The sequence below is a fragment of the Chrysemys picta genome, chromosome 12 (genome assembly GCF_011386835.1).
Source record: "Chrysemys picta bellii isolate R12L10 chromosome 12, ASM1138683v2, whole genome shotgun sequence".
NCBI classification, from domain to species: domain Eukaryota; kingdom Metazoa; phylum Chordata; order Testudines; family Emydidae; genus Chrysemys; species Chrysemys picta.
Window position 1 is genome coordinate 27,268,286 of NC_088802.1, and position 23,653 is coordinate 27,291,938.

General features: G+C 61.0%; 3 protein-coding genes across 3 annotated transcripts; all 3 read right to left on the reverse strand.

The window, feature by feature from the left end:
• Positions 1–1,123: 1,123 nt before the first annotated feature.
• On the reverse strand, positions 1,124–3,674 carry RNF225 (ring finger protein 225). The gene is made up of 2 exons (XM_042842655.2): positions 3,335–3,674; positions 1,124–2,472 (listed from the first exon to the last, which is right to left on the reverse strand). The coding sequence occupies exon 2, from the start codon at positions 2,387–2,389 to the stop codon at positions 1,439–1,441; it is 951 nt and encodes a 316-aa protein (XP_042698589.2). The 5' UTR covers positions 2,390–2,472; positions 3,335–3,674; the 3' UTR covers positions 1,124–1,438.
• A 1,964-nt stretch (positions 3,675–5,638) lies between these two features.
• RPS5 (ribosomal protein S5) lies at positions 5,639–8,967 on the reverse strand. The gene is made up of 6 exons (XM_005312227.5): positions 8,621–8,967; positions 7,643–7,748; positions 6,979–7,188; positions 6,685–6,813; positions 6,418–6,516; positions 5,639–5,744 (listed from the first exon to the last, which is right to left on the reverse strand). Exons 2-6 carry the CDS (start codon positions 7,745–7,747, stop codon positions 5,676–5,678), a joined length of 612 nt encoding a protein of 203 aa, XP_005312284.1. The 5' UTR covers position 7,748; positions 8,621–8,967; the 3' UTR covers positions 5,639–5,675.
• Positions 8,968–10,244: 1,277 nt separating this feature from the next.
• TEKTL1 (tektin like 1) lies at positions 10,245–19,524 on the reverse strand. The gene is made up of 8 exons (XM_024112638.3): positions 18,949–19,524; positions 17,433–17,537; positions 17,146–17,233; positions 16,124–16,360; positions 15,550–15,716; positions 14,183–14,278; positions 12,740–12,853; positions 10,245–12,047 (listed from the first exon to the last, which is right to left on the reverse strand). Exons 1-8 carry the CDS (start codon positions 19,501–19,503, stop codon positions 11,847–11,849), a joined length of 1,563 nt encoding a protein of 520 aa, XP_023968406.2. The 5' UTR covers positions 19,504–19,524; the 3' UTR covers positions 10,245–11,846.
• Positions 19,525–23,653: the final 4,129 nt, after the last annotated feature.

A 23,653-nucleotide genomic window follows, 5' to 3' on the forward strand; every position in this document is an offset into this window, starting at 1 on the left:
TGTGAACACCCAGCGTACACAGCACAACACCCGCTGTAGTACGCATGGGTCACAACATTTAGGACACGCAGCAGGACAGAGCTCAACAGGTCAGACTCAGTGAGCATCGTGGTTCATTCTGGCCTTAAAAATCTATGAGAGAAAGAGCCCCCTAGAGCCAGCCCCCAGCCAGCCCCAGCGACAGGAACCCCCAGCCCCAGAGACATCCCCCCCGCCCCCCAGGAGCTTGTTCTGGGAGGGTCAACAACAGTGACCCTCCCAGAACCCCCAGCCCATGGGACAGTGAGCCCCATAAAGATAACCCCCACCCAGCCCTGGGCCTGGGGGCTGGCTGAGCAACTGAGAGCCCCAGGGATAGAACCCAGGAGTCTGGCTCCCAGCCCCCATTGCTCTAACCTGCTGGGACCCTGTTTGCACCAGGGGGCATTTCCCTCCCCACACAGCCCTCCAGGGCTCCCAGCTGCCAGGAATCTGCCTACCCTGGGACTTCCCAGCCATGCCTGCAGAGCTCTGCCCGTGAGGAAGTAGAGCTCCAGGGTGCTTCGAGTGAGTGCAGGACTCCTGGGTCCTGTCTGTGGCTCTGGGAGGGCCATGGGATCTAGTGGTTAGAGCAGTGGCTTGGGACCCAGGACTCCTGGGTTCTGTCCCTGGCTCTGGGAGGGCTGTGGGGTCTAGAGGTTAGAGTAGGGGACTAGGAGACCGGACTCCTGGCTGGGTGCAGGCTGGCACTCCAGTGGCTGGGCTTGCCCCCACTCTTCTGGCTGAGGTCAGGAGGCCAGTTGTTGGGAACTGGACGGATGAGGGTGGAGTTGTGGGCGGGCCCCAGCACCCAGGAACCAGCCCCAAGCAGGAAACCTGCCAGCGCTGGGCCCCTGGGGCTAAGGAGAGAAAATGCTGTTAACCCTCCCTGCACTGGGAGTCGGGGGAAGAATTGAGCACAAGCGGTTCCCAGCACACACACCCCAGCCACCCGCTCGAACCACTAGGCCATAGTCCCCTCCCAGAGCCAGGCTAGAACCCAGGAGTCCTGCCTCCCAGCCCCCACCTCCCCTCACGTAGGGTCAGTAATGAGCCCTTTGTGGCTTTCCCCTGTTGCTGCCACAGACCCTCCAGAGCCTTCACATATGAAAAATAAAATCATTTAATGAAGGGGGGAGGGGAGAAGCAGGGGGTGTCCCTCATTGATTCCCTGTAGCAGCAAAGTGGGGCCTTTAACCCCCTCGATGGACCCCATCTAGGGCAGTCTTCTCAGGGCTCACAGCTTCTGCTCCCCCCCCCCGAGCCACAGCCCCAAAACCTTGGGGGGGGCTGGAAGTCTGGGGGGGGGGCAAGCTGGAAGAAGCAGTCGGGGGGGTGCCCCTGTGATAGTATCCGCTTGTGGCCCAGCCTCCACCTCTTGCCTTGGGGTTCAGGGCTCACAGGGGGACTGGGCCCCATGTCAGTTCCTGGCTGGGTTCAGTGTTGGGGGGCCCAGGCCTCTCCATCTCCTCCTCCTGCTACCAGGCGGTGGAGATGCCATCTCTCCAGCCAGCCCCATAGCCCCGTCCCTGGGGGGCTGTGCCAGCAGCCATCTGTCACTAGGTGGCAGCGGCGCAGCAGTGCCGTTGGGCCAGGGCACCTGCCAGGTGGCGTTGCCCAGCCCGCCTGGCCCTGGCCCGTAGGTCGTCGGCAGCATGAAGAAGATGTAGACGCCGGAGATCACCAGCCCCACGGTGACAGTTACGGCCACTGCCACAGCCACAGCGAAGGGCCAGCTGGAGCAGCCCAGCCCCCGCAGCCCCCCGCCCACACCCCGCGGTGCGGGCCGCCCCACATCCACGCTCAGGCTGACGGTGCTGAGGGCAGGGCCTGGCTTGGGTAGCGCGAGCCCCCGGCCCTTTCGGGTCCCCCAGCCCGGCACGTACAGCAGCCCCCGGCGCCGGCTGAAGCGCACAGAGCTGCTGGGGGCGGCAGGCGCCAGGGGCAGCCGGTCCAGCAGGTCCAGGCAGGTGGGCAGGCCAGGCAGGCCCTTGCGGGGGGGCAGGCAGGTCAACTCCCGGCACACGGGGCAGCTGACGGCGTTGACCTGCTCCGAGGAGACGTTGATGCGGGCTAGGCACTCGAGGCAGAAGGTGTGCCCGCAACCCAGCGCCTTGGGCACCTTGAACAACCGGTCATAGGGCGAGAAGCAGATCACACAGTCCATGGAGGCCTTGTCTTCATCCTCCTCCTCCTCCTCCTCCTTAGTGCCCCAGGAAGCCTGCTCTGCCAGCTCAGCACCCCAGGGGCCCCCCTCTGCCAGCTCAGCGCTCCGGTCCTCCCGCTCCACCAGCTCAGCACTCCAGGACCCCTGCTCCACCAGCTCAGTGCCCTGGGGCCCCCCTAGCCCCACTTCCCCTGGTGCCGCCATGCCAAAGTTTGGCTCCCCTAGTCGGTGAGGGCGGAGGTGGTGCCAGCCGGCAGACACGTCCCGGCCTGGCCCCGTTGACGTCTCTGGGGAGGGAAGGGAGAAAGGACAATATTTACCCGGTGCAGATAACGTGCCCCATGACCTGGCCCAGCTGGGCGCCACCCCCTACACGCCCAATTCCTCAGGGGGAGGCTATCGGCCGCTCCCCAGCTAATCGGGAGTCACGCCGATACAGTACCACCTGGGGCTAGGGCATCGGCATGGAGCTGCCAGACACTCCCAGCCGGCGGGAGGGGAAGGAAAAGGGAGGCATCCAGGGGACGCACACCCCAAAGCACATCACTCTCAGCCCCCCAGCCTTGCCAGTGCCCTCACTCTCGACCCAGCCCTTGCTTGCCCAGGCCTGGGCTCGCCCAAACAGCTTTGCTAGTGCCCCTTGACCACCAATCCTCCCTTCCCCCCGCTATCCTACCCCTGGGCTCCCCCAAGACCTGCTGGTGTCTCTCACTCCCAACCCACAGCCCCATGCTAGCCCAGGCCTGGGCTCCCCCCGAGCTCTGCTGGTGCCCCTCAATCCTGCTCCCGCTGGTATTCCATCCCTGGGATCCCCGCAACAGCTTTGCCAGTGGACCTCAATCCCACCCTCCCATCCTATCCCTGGGCTCCCCCAGCCCTGCCAGTGCCCCTCACGCCCAACCCACAGCCTCTGCTACCCCAGCCGTGGGCTCCCCTCAGATCTGCCGGTGCCCCTCTCCCTCCCCGCCCCCCGCTATACTACCCCTTGGCTTCTCCCCTCCTCCACCCCCTGCTATCCTACCCCTGGACTCCCCACAGATCTGTTGGTGCTCTCAAGTCTGCCCTCACTGCTATTTCAGCCCTGGGCTCCTCCATACAGCTTTCGGTGCCCCCCAGTCCTGGGCTCAGTCCCCATAGAGTCAGGCTCACCTGGTCCAGGCCTGGGCACAGGTGGGATGTTATCGGAGCAGGTGCGCTGGGGTTGCCAGGTTGCTCCTCCTGGCTCCTGGTGCTGCTGGCCCCGGCAGCTCCCGGGCTCTGGAATCTGCCCCCTGCAGGGAGCATTTCCCCTAGTGGTGCCCGCCCTGCCGCCCCGGCCCGCCCAGTTCTTTTGGGGCTGGGTGCGGCCAGGGCGACAAGCCGGTGCCACCACATTCCCTTCCTGTGGCTACTAGCCAGGAATGCGACCGGTAGCTGGCTCTGCCAGGGTTAACCCTTCACCACCCCCCTCCACGCCCCAGCCACAGAGCCCCCCTGCTCAGCTCCCGACCCTGCTCTCTGAAACAGAGCGCCCCCTGCTCAGCCCCCGACTGCTCCCCGCAACACAGCACCCCCTGCCGAGCCCCGGACCACTCCCCGCAGCACGGCACCCCCCGCTGAGCTCCGCACCACGGTGCCCCCTGCTGAGCCCCCAACCGTTCCCCACAGCACAGTGCCCCCTGCTGAGCCCCCGACCGCTCTCTGCACCATGGTGCCCCCTGCTGATCCCCCAACTGTTCCCTGCAACACAGCACCCCCTACTGAGCCCCTGCAACCGCTCCCTGCAGCACAGCACCCCCCGCTGAGTCCCCCGTCCCCCAGAGACCAGCACCCCCTGCTGAACCCATCCTGATCCTGGCAGCCCAGTGCTCCCTACTGAGCCCCCACCCCATTCCCTGCAACCCAGCACCCCCTACTGAGCCCCTCCCCTGCTCCCTGCAGCACCCCGCTGAGAACCCCACTGCTGCCTGCAGCACAGCAGCCCCTGCCCCACTCCATGGAAACCAGTACCCCATGCTGAACCCGTGCCCTGCCCCCATACAACAGCAGGCCCTTGTGCCACACTGGGGGCTTCGGACCAGCCCTATAGCGAATCTAACCCATGGAGTGTTCCAGTCTCTCAAGTTGGGTCTATACCCTACTGTTTGGGCAGCACAGCAGAGAAAGACATGGGCCCCTGCACATGAGCTGAGAGGGGATCTACTACCCCCTCAAGCTAGCTCCTTCTGAAAGGGTCTGGGCAGGGGAGAGGTGTGTATGGAGGAAAGGGAAGGGTGGGTGCATGGGGCAGGCACTCTCCCAGCTGTGCCACAGGGCATAGCTGTGCCATGCAGCAGGGTCTGCCGGGCGACCTGCCCCAGTCACACCCTGGGCCCTGACTCCAGCTGTGAAGGCTGGACAAAAAGCAAGAGCTGAGCAGGAGGGTCTGGATGCCATGGGGCTGGAGAGGTTGACTCGGAGGAGCTGGCGGTGCAGGGAAGGGGAGGGCAGACACCTCACACCCAGATGGTCTAGGAGCAGGCAGGCATCCGGAGGTCAGATCTACTGCCCACACTGTGTAATGAGTCTAGGGGGCCCTGCTCTACTCCAACAGGCCTAGACCCTGTGCCGAGGCCAAGGCCCAGCCCAGCAAACCTGCTCTGGAGAGACAGCCCCCTTGTCCCAGCCAGCTCTGGCAAGCTCAGAACTAGGGCCTCTGGGCCAGCCGGACTGGTGTAACTGGTGTGGCCAGCCTTGCCTGGGGGGAACTGGCTCCTTCTATCTCACAAAACACACGCACCCCCGTGGCTTATGGCCAATTAGCCCTTCCCCTCCAGACCAATCACCATGGGCCTCCTCCCTGCTCTGTGACCACATGCCCTACATAGCACCCTCAGCCCCTGGGAACATAGATCAGCATCCAGCCAGGACCACAGGACAGGCAGAGGAGTCCTGCTGGACCCACAGGGGAAGCGAAGAGCTAGGACCGCCCCATTGCAGAGGGGAGTGACTCTCCATTTCAAGAGGGGGCCCTGCTCTTCGTGCTCCCCCAGCTTTTCTTGAGGGTGGGGGGGTGGAGGAACAGGGCCAGGCCCTACAACCAGCTCCCAGCCCATCCATGCCTTGTGGGCCCCCAGAGGCAGCTGCTATTAGGGGAAATATGGGGCAGAGACAGGCCTGCAAGCAGCTGCTCCCCAGAGACAGCAAGGCAGAGCAGGCTCTACTGCCTTGTGATGCCTGCACTGGTGAGCAGCCACCCCGCCCCCCACAGCTGGAGCCAGCTGCAGCCCTCCACCAACCCCAAGCCCACTCCAAGGAGACCCACTGCCACCCACACCTCTCCAGGCAAGAGATGGCACCTGCCCATCCCCAGAAAGGGCAACAGAGCAGGCCGTAGGAGGGTGGGAGGTGGTCATGGAAGGGCAGCATCAAGCAGAGCTTACTCCCTCCTCCCGCAGGCGGGGGCCAGCAGCTCAGAGAGGACACACAGGGGAGTGAGTGGAATCAGTTTATTGAGGTGGTTCCCGCAGCTTTAACGGTTCGACTTGGCCACACGCTCCAGCTCGTCCTTCTTCTTGATGGCATAGGAGTTGGAGGAGCCCTGGGAAGGGGAGAGATGGTGAGATTCCCCCCCATGGTGGAGCCACCCCTGCTCCCTAAGAGCCAGCTCAGGGGGCACCCCCCAGTGGTGACATGGCACTGTGCTGCAGAGGGGACAGCTGTAGGGCAGGGCTCTGCCAGCAGGGCTCAGTCAAAGGCTCATGCCAATTGCCAGGGGCAGGCAAGGAAAGGGGGCCATTGGAGGCCCTGGGACAGGAGCAGTCCTGCAGCCCTTCACTGTTAGGGACACACATGGACTCAAAGCCAGGGGGCAGCTGGAGAAATCTCCCCTCTATCGGGTGTAGTTATCCGCACAGCCCCCAGAGGGCACAGTCACGCCCCGGCAGTGACCCAGGCTGGCGATGCACCAGAGGGGAAGCAGCTATGTGGCACAGAAGCCCTTTGACACCAGTCTGTGTCAACACGAGTGGCTGCATTGGTGGGACTGTCGCCGTGCACAGCCAGCGCCTAAGCGACAAAGGGCAGAGCAGGCTGCAGGAAGGAGGGGCTGAGCTGGGGGAGCCACATGCCAGGCCTCCACTCCAGACAACACGAAGCTGGGCAGGATGCTGTCTGGGAGCCCAGCACTTGCCCTTGTCCTCCACTCTGAGTGGGCAGACATCTCCCAGCACGATGGGTCAGGCGCAGGCAGGTGCCTGGCCCCCACCTCTCACCTTGGCAGCATTGATGAGTTCGTCAGCCAGGCACTCGGCGATGGTCTTGATGTTGCGGAAGGCGGCCTCGCGGGCCCCGGTGCATAGCAGCCAGATGGCCTGGGGGGGGGGGGGGGGCAGAGAGGGGTTACCAGGTGCCCAGAGCCAGTGGGCAGCAGTGCCCAGCCCATACGCACTGTGGAGTGGGCACTATGCACAGCTGCATGGGGAGGGGAGTCATGCTCAGGGATGATGGGGCATGCTATGAACACATGTATGGCCAGGTACCTGGTTGACACGGCGCAGTGGGGACACATCCACGGCCTGTCTCCGGACAGTGCCGGCACGGCCGATGCGGGTCGAGTCCTCCCTGGGCCCGCTGTTGATGATGGCGTTGACCAGGACCTGCAGGGGGTTCTGCACAGAGAGAATCGCATGGACAGGTCAGCCAGGGCGGAGATCCCACATAACCCAAACCCCGACCCCAGCTGAGATCACATGCACAGAGCCCAGCCCCCAAACCGTCCCTCCCGCACCCCTGCCTGGCCAGGACAGTCAGCACCCCTGCCCTCGGAAGCTCACCTCCCCGGTGAGCAGGTGGATGATCTCGAAGGCGTGCTTGACGATGCGCACGGTCATGAGCTTCTTGCCGTTGTTGCGGCCATGCATCATCATGGAGTTGGTGAGGCGCTCCACGATGGGGCACTGAGCCTTGCGGAAGCGCTTGGCCGCGTAGCGCCCGGCGCTGTGGGGCAGGTACTTGGCGTACTTCTCCTTCACCGCAATGTAGTCCTGGGCCGGGGAAAGAGACTAGTTCAGGGGTGGTACAGGGAGGGGGAGACACCCTCCACCTCCACCCCACGCTGACAGAGGCAGCCACAGTCTGAGAGCAACAGGGTGGCAAACCCAGGCATCCTATCCCACCCACTATGACGGTGCACAGAAGGCATGAGCTGTGAGGAGAGGCAAGAGACCTAGGTATCCCTCCCCGCCAAAGTGCGAGCTGTAAGTTGGGGACCTAGGCATCCTGCCTCACTCCCTGCAGCCCTTCCTGCTGTGCACAGAGGGTGTGAGGTATGGGGGGGACCCAGGCATCCTGCCTCACTCCCTGCAGCCCCGCCCGCTGCATACAGAGAGCATGAGGTGTGTGTGTGTGTTGGGGCGGGGGGGGGAGAGGGAGAGAGAGAGAGAGAGAGAGAGAAGGGGAACCCAAGCATCCTGGCCCGCCCACTCAGGCTCCCCGGACCTGCAGGGAGATATCATTGATCTGGACGTCATCTGTGCTCCATTTCCCGAAAAGCTTGATGTCGGGGGTCTCGGCCACAGCGGGCGCCGTCTCCCACTCGGTCATTCTGGGGAGGGCAGAAGGGAAGGTCAGGCAATGCAGCACCCCCATGTCCCACACTCAACCCTCCCATATATGGGGGACCCCAATGCCATGCCCATCCCTATAGGGCAGAACCCCCAAACCAGTCCCCTGGCAGAGCAACCCCTCCACCTCACCAGCAGCCCCCCTCAATGTCCCCACCAAGGAGAGCACCCCACAGCAGTGTGCAATCCCTGCTAGCCCCCGTGGGACAGCCCCCCCAAGTCCCACACACAGCTCCTCTGGGGTGGGGGGCTGCCCAAAATGACGCCTCTGGAGGCATCTCCAGGGTAGCTGCTGTGGGGAGCGCACAGCTTGGGGGGCAACAGCCATCTGCAGCCTCTGGCTCCTGCCAGCTAGGCACCCAGAGGGCCGGCGCAGGATATTTCCAGTAAGGCCTATGGGTTCCCCTCCAGCATGGGGCGCGTCAGTTCCGCCCCCCACTGCACCGGGCAGGGCGACGGGCCCGGCGGTGCCTGCTCGGCTCACTGCGCCCGTGGGTGGAGATTTGGGGGGTGGGGGGGTTGAGAGAAACAGGTGGTGTCTGCACGGCAGGAACAGGACGCGCCTCGGGTGGGGATCAAGACACATAGGGAGGGCGCTGCACCTGGAAACATCTCCTGGGGTTCCATACTCCCCATCGCCCCACGCGCGAGCCCTTGGGGTTCCACTCCGCCCCCCCCCACACACGCAGCCCCGGGGTTCCAATCGCCCCGCATCGTTCCACGCGCGGGCCCCTCGCACCCCTGGGGTTCCACCCCCCCCCTTCGCCCCACACACAGCCCCAGGATTCCATCCCCACACGCGGGACCCCGGCCGCCCCCCATCAGCGTTCCATCCCAGCCCCCCCGCACTCACATGGCGGTAGCTCCGGCGGCGTCTAGCACAGGAAAGAGAACTCTATACGGGGTTTCCCAGGCTCTTATGATCTAGAGGGCCAAGAAGAGCTTCCGGTGCTGAACTGCGCATGCGCCACTCTGCGTCCAGGGGCGGCAGGTAGGCGTGACGAGGGGTTCCGAAGCCTCGCTTCCGCCCAGGGCTTTGCCCGTTAATCTGTTGGGCGCGTGTGTAGGCATGCTCCCATTTCTACGTCCGGAGAGGGTGCTCACGCATGTGCAGTGCTGGAAGCGTCGGCCAGCACTGACCCCTCTCTGACTCATGCGCGCGTCGCTTACCCCGGCGTTTCAAAAATGGCCGCTCGAGAGAGCGCATGCGCAGCATGTATCATGTGCCGCCACCACTTCTCTCGCGCGTGCGCACTGAGGAAGCACGAAGCCCAGAGCCCGCGGCCGTAGGATTTGCCAGGCTGCGCTGCTACCGCGCTTGTGCATTGTCAGCTGCGAAGCGAACAACGCCATGTCTAGTGAGGGCACAGCTGCCCTATGTATCCTCTCCATGGGTATTAATGGAAAGCAGCTGTAAGGCTCGTTCCTGAGCTCAGGCTTATGCCTCCCCCGGAGACTGAGGCTGGGAGCCCACCGGGGACTGGGGGTCCCCCCCGAGACTGGGTGCTGTGGGTCCCCCTGAGAACCTGGGCTGGGGTCCCACCCAGAGACAGCGTATAAAGCTCCATGGTATTGTAGTGAGGTGTAGAGAAAGGCTTTGCGAGGGAGCAGAGGTGTGCACACACGGCTGACCAAGAGCAGCAAGCTGGGCTGGTACTCAGGTGTAAGACGCCTGGGTGGTCTAGGGCAGAGTCAGTCTCGGGCCACCACTACCTCAGCTGCAGCATGAGGGTAAACACCTATCGCTTTCCAGCTGCAGATCTCAGAGCACTTTACACGGAAGGGGCAAGATTGTTATCCCGCTTTTACACATGGGGGAAACTGATGCACAAAGGGGATGAGACTTGCCCATGGTCACCTAGCAGGCCAGAGACAGGGATAGAACCCAGGTGTCCTGAGGTGTGGTGGCTCATCAGCCCAGGCCCAGGAGGTGCAGCCTAACCAAGAATTCCCCAAAGCCACAAAATACATTTTGTACACATACAGATTTAAGGACAGTGACTCTTGTGTATATTACTCCTGGGGGAATTCTGCACCATTGCGCGGGTGCAGAATTCATATTGTCCGCAGATTTCTTTGCCCCGCCCCAGAAAAATGGGGAAGCAAAGAAATATGCGGGGACACATTCCCCACGCTTGGAGCAGCAGGCGGAAGCGTAAATCACCATGGTGGGGCAGGGGCTGGGCGTGTGAGCATGCATGGGGGGGACTCTGTCCCTCTCACTCACCTGGCCTGGATGGGTAGGGCTTCAGGTTGTTTGGAAGTAGGCATGAGGCAGGTTCTGTCCTCTGAGGCAGTTAATTGTTCCCATTCTTAGTCAATTCCCCCAGGTTCATAAAACACGTGTAAAAGTTTTAAGGCTCCTTTACATTGCCAGAGTGGTGGAAAGGAGCCTTATTATGAATAACAGTGAGGGAATCCTCAGCTAGGAAGATCTAGGTTCTGTCTCACTTTTTTCCTGTGTCAGAGTGGCAAAATGGTGTTAATTACAGGTCAGGATCTATTTTACTTACCCATTAAAAAAAAAAGACTTTGAGGGCAAATAAAACATTTATCAAGCAACCAATAAAATGTCAGGACAATCAGAACCAAGCACTTCCCAAAGTAGCCAGCCAGGATTATAAACGGGAATGCAGGGTATTGGTTCCCTAGTATTTGTAATTTAACTTTCATATGTTTAGGAAATGCGCTAAATAGTTATTGTGACTTTTTTCTGTATTGATTATATTGCATTATTTTGACAAACAAAATATGCAGAATTTTTAATTTTTGGTGCAGAATTCCCCCAGAAAGTATATGCAATAAGATAACACAAGGCCACAAGAAGTGCTTGTGATTTAATTGAAATCTGTCCCAACTCCCTCTCGCCAGTAGCGAAACGCAACACCCAACCAACGGAGCTGGGGATGAGGGGTTTGGGCTGTGGGAGGGGCTCAAGGCTGGGCCAGAGGGTTCGGGTGTGGGGGTGAGGGCTGTGGGGTGGAGCCAGGAATGAGGGGTTCAGGGTGTGGGAGTGGGCTCTGGGCTGGGGCAGGGGGTTGGGGTGTGGGAATGGGTCAGGGCTCTGGGCTGGGGGTACAGGCTCTGGGGTGGGGCCAAGGATGAGGGGTTTGAGGTGCAGGAAGGGGCTCCAGGTTTGGGGGGGCTCAGGGCTGGGGAAGGGGATTGGGGCACAGGGTTGCGGCATGGGCTTACCTCAGGTGGCTCCCGGGCACTGCTGCAGCAGAGGTGCTAAGGCAGGCTTCCTGCCTCTCCTGGCACCGCGGACTGCAGTGCGCCCCGGAAGCGGCCAGCAGCAGGTCCGGCTCCTAGGTGGAGGTATGAAAGCAGCTCCACACGGCTGTCGCCCGCAGGCACCATCCCCCCAGGGAGCGGAGCCAGTACTCAGGGCAGGGGCAGTGTGCGGAGCCCTGTGGCCCCCCCGCCTAGGAGCCAGACCTGCTGCTGGCCACTTACGGGACGCAGCACGGTGTCAGAACAGGAAGGGACTAGCCTGCCTTAGCCAGGGAGCACTGCTGACAGGACTTTTAATGGCCCGATCAGCAGTGCTGACCAGAGCCACCGCGACCCAGTGCCTTACATTCCACAACCCAGTACTGGGTCGCGACCCACAGTTTGAAAACCACAGCCCTGGGAGGTGATTGGTGCATCACCTGACACAAAAGTCATGAGCCGCCGGTGGTCCTTACTCCCATGCCAGAGCTGTATCCACTGGGCTGCACTGCCTCCCAAACACAGGGAAGGAAGGGAATGCTCTCCGGTCCTAATGTCATTTGGACACCAGTGTAGCTATACCAGTGTAACCCTTCTGCCCCTCTGAGTTGGCAGCAACAAGGGCCAAGTTCAGTAGGGACTGTTTAAAAGCTGGGGGTTAGCACCGATCTTGTGGCTCTGTGACACCTCCCCCACCCCATTCGGCTTCTGTGATGCCCCTGATCCCCCCATCCCCACTTCCCCTGGCCTCCCCAGCCTGTCCTGCTCCAGGACCCGCATCCCGCCCCTCCCTGGTGGGGTAACACTCTTGGGCAGGTCAAAGGTCTCTGGGGATTTTATTTTCGTGCTCTGGCTGTGGGGGCCCCCTAGGAGCAGAGCATCTGACGGGCCTCCTCCAGGCTGCTGCGGGGGTGCATGCGGCGGCGGCGCAGGCGCTGCACACTGGCGTCCACGTGGAAGCCCGTCTGCTTGTCACGGATGGAGGTGTGCAGGTGCCGCTGGGTGGCCTGCATCTGCTGCACGTTAGCCGCCGCCTTCTGCATGGAGCGCTCCAGCAGCACACTGCCCTGGGGGAGGGACAGGCGGACAGGGAACACTGTCACCTCCCTGCAGCCAGGTGAGGTACCCCAGCCTAGCTACACCTCACCCCTAACAGCCTGGTGAAGTCACCCCTCCTCCAGCAACATCGTCACCTCCCTGCAGCAGGGGGAGGTACCCCCGCCTAGCTACATCTCACCCCTAGCAGCCAGGCAAAGTCACCCCTCCTCCAGCAACACCATCACCTCCCCATAGCAGGGTGAGGTACCCCTGCCAAGCAATGCTGTCACCCCTACAGCCATCACAGCCAGGCAAGGTATCCCTACTCAGCAACACCATCATTCCATACAGCCGGGCAAGATATCCCCATCCAGTAACTCCATATAGCTGGGCAAGGTACCCCCAACTAGTAACACCATCACTCCTGAAAGCCCCCTCAGCTGTGCAAGGTTCCCTTGCCCAGAAAAACCATCACCCCCATAGCCATCCCAGCAATGCAAGGTACCCCCATCCAGCAACACCTTCACCCTCATACAACTGGGCAAAGTACTCCTGCTCAGAAAGACCATCACCCCCTAGAGCCATCTCAGCCATGCAAAGTACCCCCATCCAGCAATACTGTCACCACTCTACAGCCATCACAACCAGGCAAGGTACCCCCAGATGGGCAACAATGCCTCTCCCTGCAGCCGTACCAGTGGGTGCGACCACTGGAAATTACCTGGGTGAGGATCTGGGCCTCAGGCAGTTGGGTGCCCACATGGCGCTGGTACACCCGCACCAAGGGCCGAGTCAGCTTCTCCCGCGCCTCCAGGTACTGGCTGGACTCAGGGCCCTAGAACAATGTAGCAGGGGTCAGAGCAGGGCAGCCTCACCTGGAGGATCCCCCTCCAGCCCCAGTCGGTCCCTTCTTCCCCTGCCCATCCCCCGGGTGCCCCCAGCTGGTCCTTTCTTCCTCTCTGTCCATCCCCTGGGTGCCCCAGCTGTTCCCTTCTTCCCTGCCCGCCCCCCCAGCAAAGTGTCACTCCCTACCTGCCCCCAGCTGGTCCCCTGGTAAGGATAAGGCCTCTGTCTGTAGCCATATTGCAAGTCCTAAAGCCTAAGGCCTTCCTTAGCTGAGAAGCAGGAAGTCACATTCTCACATTCCATCTAAATTACATTAAAACAATGTAATATCAGGCTGTTAAGAAGGAGACCCTGTCCTAATGGCACCCACTATCACCAGATAAAGAAACAGATCTTAAGATAGTTAAAGAAAACTTAGTTTGACAGCATTGTGTCTGTCAAGAAATCACTTCTCAATAGTTGTGGTTGTGAAATCCTCATTTCTTTATTGTTTTGTCATTATGGTCCCCACTTCCCTGTTGTTTGTCTGTATGATCTCTGTCTGGTTCTTTAATTGTTTCTGTCTGTTACATAATTAATTTTGCTAAGTGTAAATTAATTAAGGTGGTGGGGTAGGATTGGTTAAAAAAATTGTTACAATATGTTAGCATTGGTTAGTAAAATTTTAGTAAAATGATTGGCTAAAGTACAGCTAAGCAGGCTTCAAGTTTCACTGTATAAACTGGGGTCCAAAAGGAAGTTTTTTGGGAACCAACTCCAGGACACAGCCCCAAGAACAGAGCTGCCAGACCTCAACACCCTGCCAATGACACTGTGCAGAACCTGGAGTCCCCCAGATGACCTGATCCTGACGGGCCATCAAGAAAAGTTCATCTTATTGGGAGAGGTGAGCATTGTATGTGTGGTGTGTGCATTCTGGTTTTTAGTGATTGTTAATAAATAGAGGTTACGTAGGATATTACTGTGCAGGGCTCTTTCACTGGTAAAAGATCCCGTAAACTCCTCAAAAGATTAAACCCTGAGTCCACAGGGAAAGGATGTTTGCCTGGAGCCCATGGAGGGGTAAAGTTAGGTGCCTTTTGCCTGGAGCCCTAGGAACTGGGAAAGGGTTGGGGTGCCTAAATAAAGAGGGTTAAGCCTTGAGCCCTAGGAACTGGGTAAAGGTGGGTGCCCTAGAGTGTGTGAGTAACAGAGAATTTTAGCGGGTAACACCCCTGCCCGCCCCCTAGCAGTGTCACTCCCCGCCTGCCCACAGCTGGTCCCTGCCTGCCCTCCCAGCACAGGGTCATCCCCCGCAACCCCCTCTGCCCCCACTCACCATGGTCATGCCCTGGGTGATGCCCAGCTCCCCGTGGAAGCGCTGGCAGCGGTTCAGGGTGCTGCGCATGCCCCCCAAAGCCATGTAGAGACGCTCCTAGCCGGGGAGGGAGCACAGGATGAGGTGTGGGGGACACATTGGGTCCCCGCAGGGATGGGTCACCCCACCCCTCAACCCCCAGGTTTGGGGACCACACCAGAGACCTTCCCCCTAGCCTGTAGGTGGGGCCTGAGCCCCCCATGGCCTCCCAATGGGGGTGGGGCACAATCAGTCCTTTAGTGTGCCATCCCCTGCCCCAGCAGTGTGGATCTGGGCCTGTGGGTCTGATATAGGGATGGGGGCATGAGGGCAGTGTGGGGTAGGGGCTGTGGGGCTGCTATAGAGCTGCTTATGGGGATGGGGGGAGTGTGAGACAGGGATTGTGAGGCTGGTATAGAGCTGGGGGGATGGGGGAGCATAGGGCAGGGACCGTGGAGCTGATATAGAGCTGGGAAGATGAGGGGAGCCTGAGGCAGAGGCTGTGGGGCTGGTATAGAGCTGGGGAGCATGGGGGAGCGTGGGGCAGGGGCTGTGGGTCGGGGATGGGGATGGGGTAACATGGGGCAGGGGCTGTGGGGGTCTGAGAGGGGGGATGGGGAGAGCATGGGACAGGGGTGTGGGTCTGGGAGGGGGATGGGGGAAGCATGGGGCAGGGGCTGTGGGTCTGGTATAGAACTGGGGGATGGGGGGAACATGGGGCAGGTGCTGCGGGGCTGGTATAGAACTGGGGACATGGGAGAGTGGGTGGCAGGGACTGTGGGTCTAGTATAGAGCTGGGGGGATGGGGGAGTATGGGGCAGGGGCTATAGGTCTGGTATGGGGGGCAGTGTAGGGGGGCAGGAGGAGGAGTCTGTGGGGGGGGGCAGTGTGTGGGGGCACTGCATGCAGGGGACAGGGCTGGCGTTCCATGGGGGGCAGCGTGCGAGGGGCAGGGGAACGGGTTCCGAGATGGGCAGCATGCAGGGGGCAGGGGGAGGGGTTCCATGGGGGACAGTGTGTGGGGGGGCAGGAGGAGGGGTGAGGTTCCGTGGGGTGCAACGTGCGGGGGACACTGGCAGGGGGAGGGGTTCTGTGGGGGACAGCGTGCGGGGGGGCAGGGAAAGTGTTCCATGGGGGTCAGTGTGCGGGGGGACAAAGGCAGGGGGAGGGGTTCTGTGGGAGACAGAGGGAGTGGTTCCGTGGTGGCAGTGTGCAGGGGGCCGAGGAAAGGGTGGGGTTACGTGGGGGGTAGCATGTGGGGGGCAGGCGTTCCATGGGGCACAGGGGGCAGGGGTTCCGTGGGGGGCAGCTTGTGGGGGGGCAGGGAGCATGCCTCCCCCCCCCCATACCTTGAGCACCAGGGTCTCGTCCATCTTGCGCTGCAGGCTGCCATCTAAGGCCTCCTGGGCCTGGTGGCGCGAGGCCGTGGCCTGGGCTGTGGCTGCCCTGAGCGAGGCCAGCACCTCCTTGGAGCGCAGGGTCAGGCACCGTGCCTCCTCAATGGCCGCCGCGCACTCTGGAGGGACATGGGATCAGAACTGCCTCAGTGAGGCTGGGCTCAAAAGTGGGGTGCAATCAAGGTACTCATGGGCTGTGGGGGGCTGAGTGGAGTGGGGGTCCCTGGGGGCACACAGGGGATGAGGGAGCTCTTGGGGGGCTGAGTGGGGGGTTGAGTAGGGTGGGGGTCCCTGGGAGTATGCATGGGCTGAGGGGGGCTGAGTGAAGGGTGGTCTCCAGGGATACACAGAGTCTCTGGAGGATCTGCGGGAGGTCCCTGGGATGGGGTGGGGCCAGGCCATACCTGGTGTGTAGGGCCCAACGGGGCTGGGCTCGTGAGCGGGGGCTAATGGTGGTACACAGGGGCTGAGGGGGGCTCTTGGAGGGCTATGGAGGGTCCCTGGGGTGGGGCGGGCCAGGCCATACCTGGCGTGTACGGCCCGACAGGGCTGGGCTCCGGGGTGGGGTTCCTCATTACGAAGGGGGACGGGGGACGACTCAGGCTGAGCCAGGACTCGCGCTCGGCTTCCAGCAGCACCATGCGCAGCGGCTGCCCCAACAGCTCCAGCACCTGTCCCCGCTCCTGGCACAGCATGCCCAGGGTTTGCTGGCACCTGCCCAACGCCTGGCATGGGAGACATGGGTCAGTGTGTTCCCCACACCCTCAAACCCCCACACCCGCCCAGCGCCTGGCATGGGGAACAGGGGTCAGTGTGTCCCCCACACCCCTCACTCCCCACATCCGCCCAGGGCCTGGCACAGGAAACACAGGTCAGTGTGCCCCCCACACCTGCCCAGTTCCTGCCAGAGAGCGCGCCAGTGTGAGTGCCCAGCTCAGACACAGCTGCGGGCAGAGGGACCAATCTCTGCAGCACCTCTCTCGGCACGAGACTGTGGAGGGCCCAGCAGGGCAAGGGGAAAGCCATGGGAAGGGGGGTGGAACCTGGGCAGGGAGGGGTGGAAGGAGAGACGTGGGGCAATCCCTGGGATGGAGCAGGGTCCAGGGGCGAGGCGCCCTGACCGCAGGGCAGGCTGGCGACTGGTAGGCAAAGAGCATGGCGAGGGACAGAGCAGGGGACTCAAGACAGGCCAGCAGGGGATGGCCCGAGGGGGTGCAGGTTGGCTGAGCTGCTCCCTTTGGGATGGGATTTGGTGGGGGATGCCAGGGCAGCCCAGTGAGAGGGGCAAACGGGGAGACACCGGCAGGGACCTGGCACATCAGGTGCCCAGGGGAGGGGCCAGCGCCCAGGCTACGATGGGAAGATGCCCCAGTGGGTAGCATGGGCAGGGTAGACAGCCCCAACCTCTCACTACGGGGTTCCCAGGCTGCGGCCCAGAGGGGGGTGGGCTCCCTGCCAGCCACCAGGGAGATGACAGTACTCATGGGCCTGACGTAGTGGGCTAAGGGCTGCTGGCGTCCCGCTAAGAAGAGTCCCCAGCTCCAGCACCTGGCCCAGTGCTCCAGGGGGTCCAGAGTGGGACATTGGACTGTGGGTTGCTGGGCTTTTCGGTGCCTGGGATGGAGTGCTGAGTACACTGCGGAGCCCAAGCCCCTGTCAGCAGGGGGCCCGGCAGAAAAAGGAGCTGGTAGCCCAGCCCCAAGGGGGCATGCTGGCAGGGATGGCAACCCCCCGACACACCTGCCCACCCCACTGCCAGATCGACCAGGCAGTGCCCAGCACCTGCCCTGACATCTAGTTGCTGTCTAGGCCTTTGGCCCCTGTCCCGGCCCCACCTTGAGGTGCACCTCCGACATGTCCATGTCCCCCTGCAGCTCCACCTTCAGCCTCTGCAGCTCCTTGTGTTCCCACCGCAGCAGTGCGTCCACTTGGTCTGGGGCCTGCGCCGCGGGGGGGGGACGAGCAGAGACGGGGGCAGAGTGAACGCTTAGCCCCCGGCAATGCCAGCCATTGCAGGCTTGGTGCTGGCTGCACTGGGGGGATCTGGGCTGGGAGCAGGGCTGGGGGTGTGTGGTAGGGATATGGGGCAGGGGGTGGATAGGTGTGGGGGTACCATCTGCTCTGTGGGGGGGCGGTGTCCATGGGTGGCTGTGCTGGGGGGGGTGACTGTGAGGGATATGGGGTACGGGGAGGATGGGGAACATCAGGGGACTCTCATCTGCTCAGTGGGGGCTGTGCTGGGAGGGGATGTGGGGTGCATGGGAGGAATATGGGGTCCATGGGGCTCTCACCTGCTCTGTGTGGAGGTGTTGTCGGTGCCCGTGACAGGTTGTGATGGGGCATAGTGGGTGGATAAAGAGTGTGTGGTGAAATATGGGGGACTTCTCACTAGTTTGGTGGGGAATTGGTCCCGGTGCCTGGCCATGCTGGGAGGTGGTGGGGCACAGCGGGGGATATGCAACATAGTGGTATCTGGGGAGTGGGGGGGCTTTCACTGGCACAGTGTGGAGCTGATGCCTGCACCTAGCCCAGTGGGTATGATATGGGGCACAGGGGGCTCTCACCTGCTCAGTGGGGGGCGGAGGGGCGGGCCAGTGCCAGCACCTGGCCATGCTGGGGGAGTGGCATGGCTTGGGGGATTACAGGGTGTATCGGGCATATGGGCCATGGGGGGATGTCACCCGCTGATGCCTGTGTCTGGGTGCGCTGGGGGAACATGGAATGCTGGGGCTATGGGGCACGGGAGGGATACAGGGCAGGATATGGAGTCTGGGGGGGAATGGGGAGTGGTGAGATATGAGGTGGGGGCTGTCACCTGCTCAGTGAGGGTGGGGGTGTCAATGTCAGCATCTGGCCATACTGGGGGGTGATGGGCACGAGGGGGGGATATTGGGTGTGGGTGGATCTGGGATCTGGGGGGGCTCTCACCTGCTTGGTGGGGAACCGGTGCCCACGTCTGGGCATGAAGGGGGGATATGGGGCATGGATAAGGGGTGCGGAGAATATGGGGATACAGGGGATATGGAGCATATGGGGATACAAGTTATTGGAGCTCCCACCTGCCTCATGCGGGGCTGGTGCCCCTGCCTGAGTGTGCTGGGGGGTTACAGGATACGGAGGATACAGGGTGCAGGGGGATAGAGGGCACAGGGGAAATGGGGTGCAGGGTATATAGGGTGGGGGCTCTCACCTGCTTGGCTGGGGACTGGTGCCCACACCTGGCCATGCTGGGGGGATACGGGACACGGGGGATACAGGGTGCGAGGGGATAGAGGGCACAGGGGATACGGGGCAATAGAGGGCACAGACAGGGAAATGGTGTGCGGGGAGATACAAGGCGTGGGGTCTCACCTGCTCGGCCGGGGGCCGGTGCTCGCGCACCAGGGCACTCTGCTGGTTGGTGAGCAGCGCGGTGCGCACCTTGGCGAGGGCAGCATCGAGGCGCTGGCGTGCTAGGTTGAGGCGCTTGGCCTGCTCGTTGAGCTCGGTGAGCGCCTGGCGCAGCCGGCTGACCACCAGGCGCACGGCACTGGCGTAGCGGGCAGCCAGCCCGTTGCTCTGGCTGGCGCAGTGGTCCCGGAAGCAGGGCAGGGGCAGCTGGCTCACCCAGGGTGGGGGCTTCATCTTGCTCTTCCACAGCGTGATGCCCGGCCCCTCGGGCGGCTTCTCCAGCGTCTCACCAGCCGCCGTCACGTCCAGCTTGAAGCGCCAGCCCTGCAGCCGTGTGCGGCGCTCGTAGGGTGTCTCCTGGGGCTGGCCTGAGGGGTGCGGTGGGCGCCACTGTGCCACCGCCTCCCGCCAGCAGCGCCCCCGCAGCTGCTGCGCCGCCCGCACCGTGGCCTTGGCCTCATTGCGCCAGGCCTCCGGGCCCGCCCGGCCCCGCAGCAGCTCAGCGGGGGGCCCCATGGCCGAGCTGGGGGGAAAAGAGGGGTCAGCACCTCCTGGCTTGAGGGACCCCTCTGACACAGACAGCCAGGGTCCTGAGCCCCGCCCCTTAACCCGTTCAAGGTGCCTTCTGGCCTGAGACCACCCAACTCAGGGTTACTCCAGCCCCACGGTGTGTGAATGGGTCTGACACAGGGCAGGGGATACTGGGCTGCCTAGGCCTATGGGTCAGATTCAGGGGCCAGGGAGAGATGGGGGGATAAGGGGCTGGCTACCTGGTGGGTCAAATCTGGGGGCAGGGAGGGGTGGGGGGAATAGGGGACTGGCTGACCGCTGGGTCAGACCTCGGGGGCAGGGAGGGGCCGGGGACTAGGGGTCTGGCTGCTCCATGGTCAGAGCAGGGAGAAGTGAGGGCTAGGGGTCTGGCTGTCCTGTGGATCAGAGCTGGGGGTAGGAACGGGCAGGGGGCTGGAGGGTTGGCAGGCCTGTGGTCAGGGCAGGGAGAGGTGGGGGGATAGGGGCTGGCTGCCCCATGGTGGTTCTCCCTGCCTGCGAGGTGCTTTCCTGCCTGATTTGGGATCAGGCTGAACCGGGTTCCCTGTGCCCCACGAGTGGATGCCCCAGTGTCGGCGGCGCTGCCAGATCCCGAGGGCTCCTCCAGGGCACCCGCCTCCCTCCTCGCCTGCACCGCCTATCAGGGTCTGTGCCTCACCGTGGAGACGGTTGCCACGGCAGCGGGCACTCGCCTCACAATGCCCCTATTCCATGCGGTTGTATGTGGGGGGATCCGTCTCACGTGGCCTGGAGGGAAAAGGGGGGTGCCATGGGGGGATCAAACCCTCTGAGCCAGCGGGGAGCAGATGGATAGGATTTTGCCCCTGGTACGGGACCTGGTCCTGGTGGGGGAGCTGCGGGGCTGGGCATTTGTCTCTCCAGGGCAAGGGGTTGGAGTGACACCATAGTGAGGGTAAGGGTCTCACTACTGCTGCCAGCGGGGGGAGAGCTCCCGTGCACACAGTGCACAAGCAAGGACAGCCTGGGCTACCCTCCCCTAGTGCCCATAGCTGGGGAGAATGGGACTAGGGGGCAGAGAGCAATGCACTCTGGGAAGGGGGCTCCCACCGCCTGGCCAGCTGGGAGGCAGGAGGCCAGAGCCTGGTGCTCAGACGACCAGGGCTGGAAGATGCCCTGCTTGCCGCCAACGCCAGGCCTGGGCACACCATCACTGTGACATGCGACTGTGCAGACCCTCCATAGCAGGACCAGGTGCCGTGACCCAGGGGTTGGCCATGGCATTTGGGGCAAGTTGTGAGCCTGAACTGGGCCTGCTAGGGGTGGGCAGGAGAACAGCCCCTGGAGGTGACACACCCGCCCCCTTCTGCCAGCCCATCCCCCAGTGCTGGTGATGCCTCCGCCCGCACAACCCTGTCCTGATGGGATATGTTTAGGGATTATTGCGGGGCAGTTCTTCGGCCTGTTGTTCAGACTGGATCATGGGCACAGAGATCCCTTCTGGCCTGGGAATCTCTGAACCTACGACAGCCCTGTGCTACCCTTCCACCTGGCCGTGCAGGCCCAGGTCTGAGCTTTCTCCCTGGCTCTGCCTGTCCCACCCTGAGTCTCATCCTGGCTCCCTTCCCCCCCAGGTCCCCATCATCCCCTCGGTGAGGTCATCGTGCCGCAACTTCTTCAGCAAGAGGTTCACAGTGGGGGAGGAGGGCTGAAACCCTGGGATCAACCTCCTCCCATGTGGGGGCCCTACAGCCCCCCCCCCCCCATCCCTGGCTCGCCTCTCCCCATCTCTCCCTCAGGGGAATGCACTGTCCAGATCCTCCTACAGAGGCCGACACAGGGGCTGGGCCCAGATGCCATCACTGAGCTCATAGAGTGCGCACAGGAGCCATGTTCATCACCTTCCAGGAGATATCGGGGCGGGGGGGGGGGAATCAAGGGAAAAGAGGGCACCAAAGAGTGACACTCCTCCCTGACCCCAGCACCAGTCACTGACCTCCCCCGGCCTGGGCCCCAGCACCAGAACTCACGATTAAAGGCAATTGCATTGTGATTCCGAACGAAATGAGAGGACAAATCCTAAACCTCATCCCTGAAGGACATCAAGGATTGACTGTGAACAGGCCAACCAGTCGGCATGGTGGTCTGGCACCAGCAAGGACATATGCAATGAAGTATCTACATGTGAACATTGCAGAACTAACAGACCAACACAACACCTCTACCAGCCAGGCCTTGGAAGAGATTGGCTGCAGATTTATGCAGATTGAGAGGACCTGGTTGGCATGGACTATTTTTCCAGGTATATAGAAATAATGTACTTGAAAGTCACATCAGGTTACAGTGTTATCAAGAAACTGAAGTATGCTTTTGCTCAGTTCGGTGTTCCAGAACATCTAATGATAGACAACTGACCACAATTCACTGCAGCAGAATTCAAGTAATTCCAAATGAAATAGGATTTTGATCACATTACTAGCAGCCTAGATTACTCACAAGTGAGTGGAGAGGCTGAGCGAAATGTACAGACAAGCAAGAAAATCCGATAGCAGGAAGATCCATTCCTTGCTCTCCAGAGCTACAGATCAACACCAACAGCAGCTACTGGATGCAGTCCAGCACAACTCATGATGGGAAGACAACTCAGGTTCTTTTCCAAAGTCAGGACAGTAGTTCTATCTCGAAAGTGGCCAGAGATGAAGAGAGAAGCCAAATCGGATAAAAAGGCTAAAGAATTTTCAAACACTTTTACAGCAGACATCACTCAATTAGAGAACTGTCGGCTCTGGACTGTGTTGGTGTCAAACAGGATGGAGAACTCCAGTTTCATGAAGAAAAAGAATTCAATGCCCACATCGTATGTGATCGAGACTGACAGGGTGAGTTCAATAGGAACCATCGACATCTACAGTGTATACCTCAGAAAGAACAATTGGCAGAACAAACTCTACACACTAGAAGAGAGACACTCAAGGCTTCCAGACCGACCACAGCCATTCATTGCCACCAGTGGACAAGCAGATCGAATCATAGAATATCAGGGTTGGAAGGGACCTCAAGAGGTCATCTAGTCCAGCCCCCTGCTCAAAGCAGGACCAATTCCCAACTAAATCATCCCAGCCAGGGTTTTGTCAAGCAGGGCCTTAAAAACCTCCAAGGAAGGAGACTCCACCACCTCCCTAGGTAACGCATTCCAGTGTTTCACCACCCTCTTAGTGAAATAGTGTTTCCTAATATCCAACCTGGACCTCCCACACTGCAACTTGAGACCATTGCTCCTTGTTCTGTCATCTGCCACCACTGAGAACAGCCAAGCTCCATCCTCTTTGGAACCCCCCTTCAGGTAGTTGAAGGCTGTTATCAAATCCCCCCTCATTCTTCTCTTCTGGAGACTAAACAATCCCAGTTCCCTCAGCCTCTCCTCATAAGTCGTGCTCCAGACCCCTAATCATTTTTGTTGCCCTCCGTTGGACTCTTTCCAATTTTTCCACATCCTTCTTGTAGTGTGGGGCCCAAAACTGGACACAGTATTCCAGATGAGGCCTCACCAATGTCGAATAAAGGGGAACGATCACGTTCCTCGATCTGCTGGCAATGCCCCTACTTATACAGCCGAAAATGCCGTTAGCCTCCTTAGCAACAAGAGCACACTGTTGACTCATATCCAGCTTCTCATCCACTGTAACCCCTAGGTCCTTTTCTGCAGAACTGCTACCTAGCCATTCGTCCCTAGTCTGTAGCAGTGCATGGGATTCTTCCGTCCTAAGTGCAGGACTCTGCACTTGTCCTTGTTGAACATCATCAGTTTTTTTTTGGCCCAATCCTCTAATTTGTCTAGGTCCCTCTGTATCCGATCCCTACCCTCCAGTGTATCTACCATGCCTCCTAGTTTAGTGTCATCTGCAAAGTTGCTGAGAGTGCAGTCCACACCATCCTCCAGATCATTAATAAATATATTAAACAAAACCGGCCCCAGGACCGACCCTTGGGGCACTCCGCTTGAAACCAGCTGCCAACTAGACATGGAGCCATTGATCACTACCCGTTGAGCCCAACGATCTAGCCAGCTTTCTATCCACTTTACAGTCCATTCATCCAGCCCGTACTTCTTTAACTTGGCGGCAAGAATACTGTGGGAGACCGTATCAAAAGCTTTGCT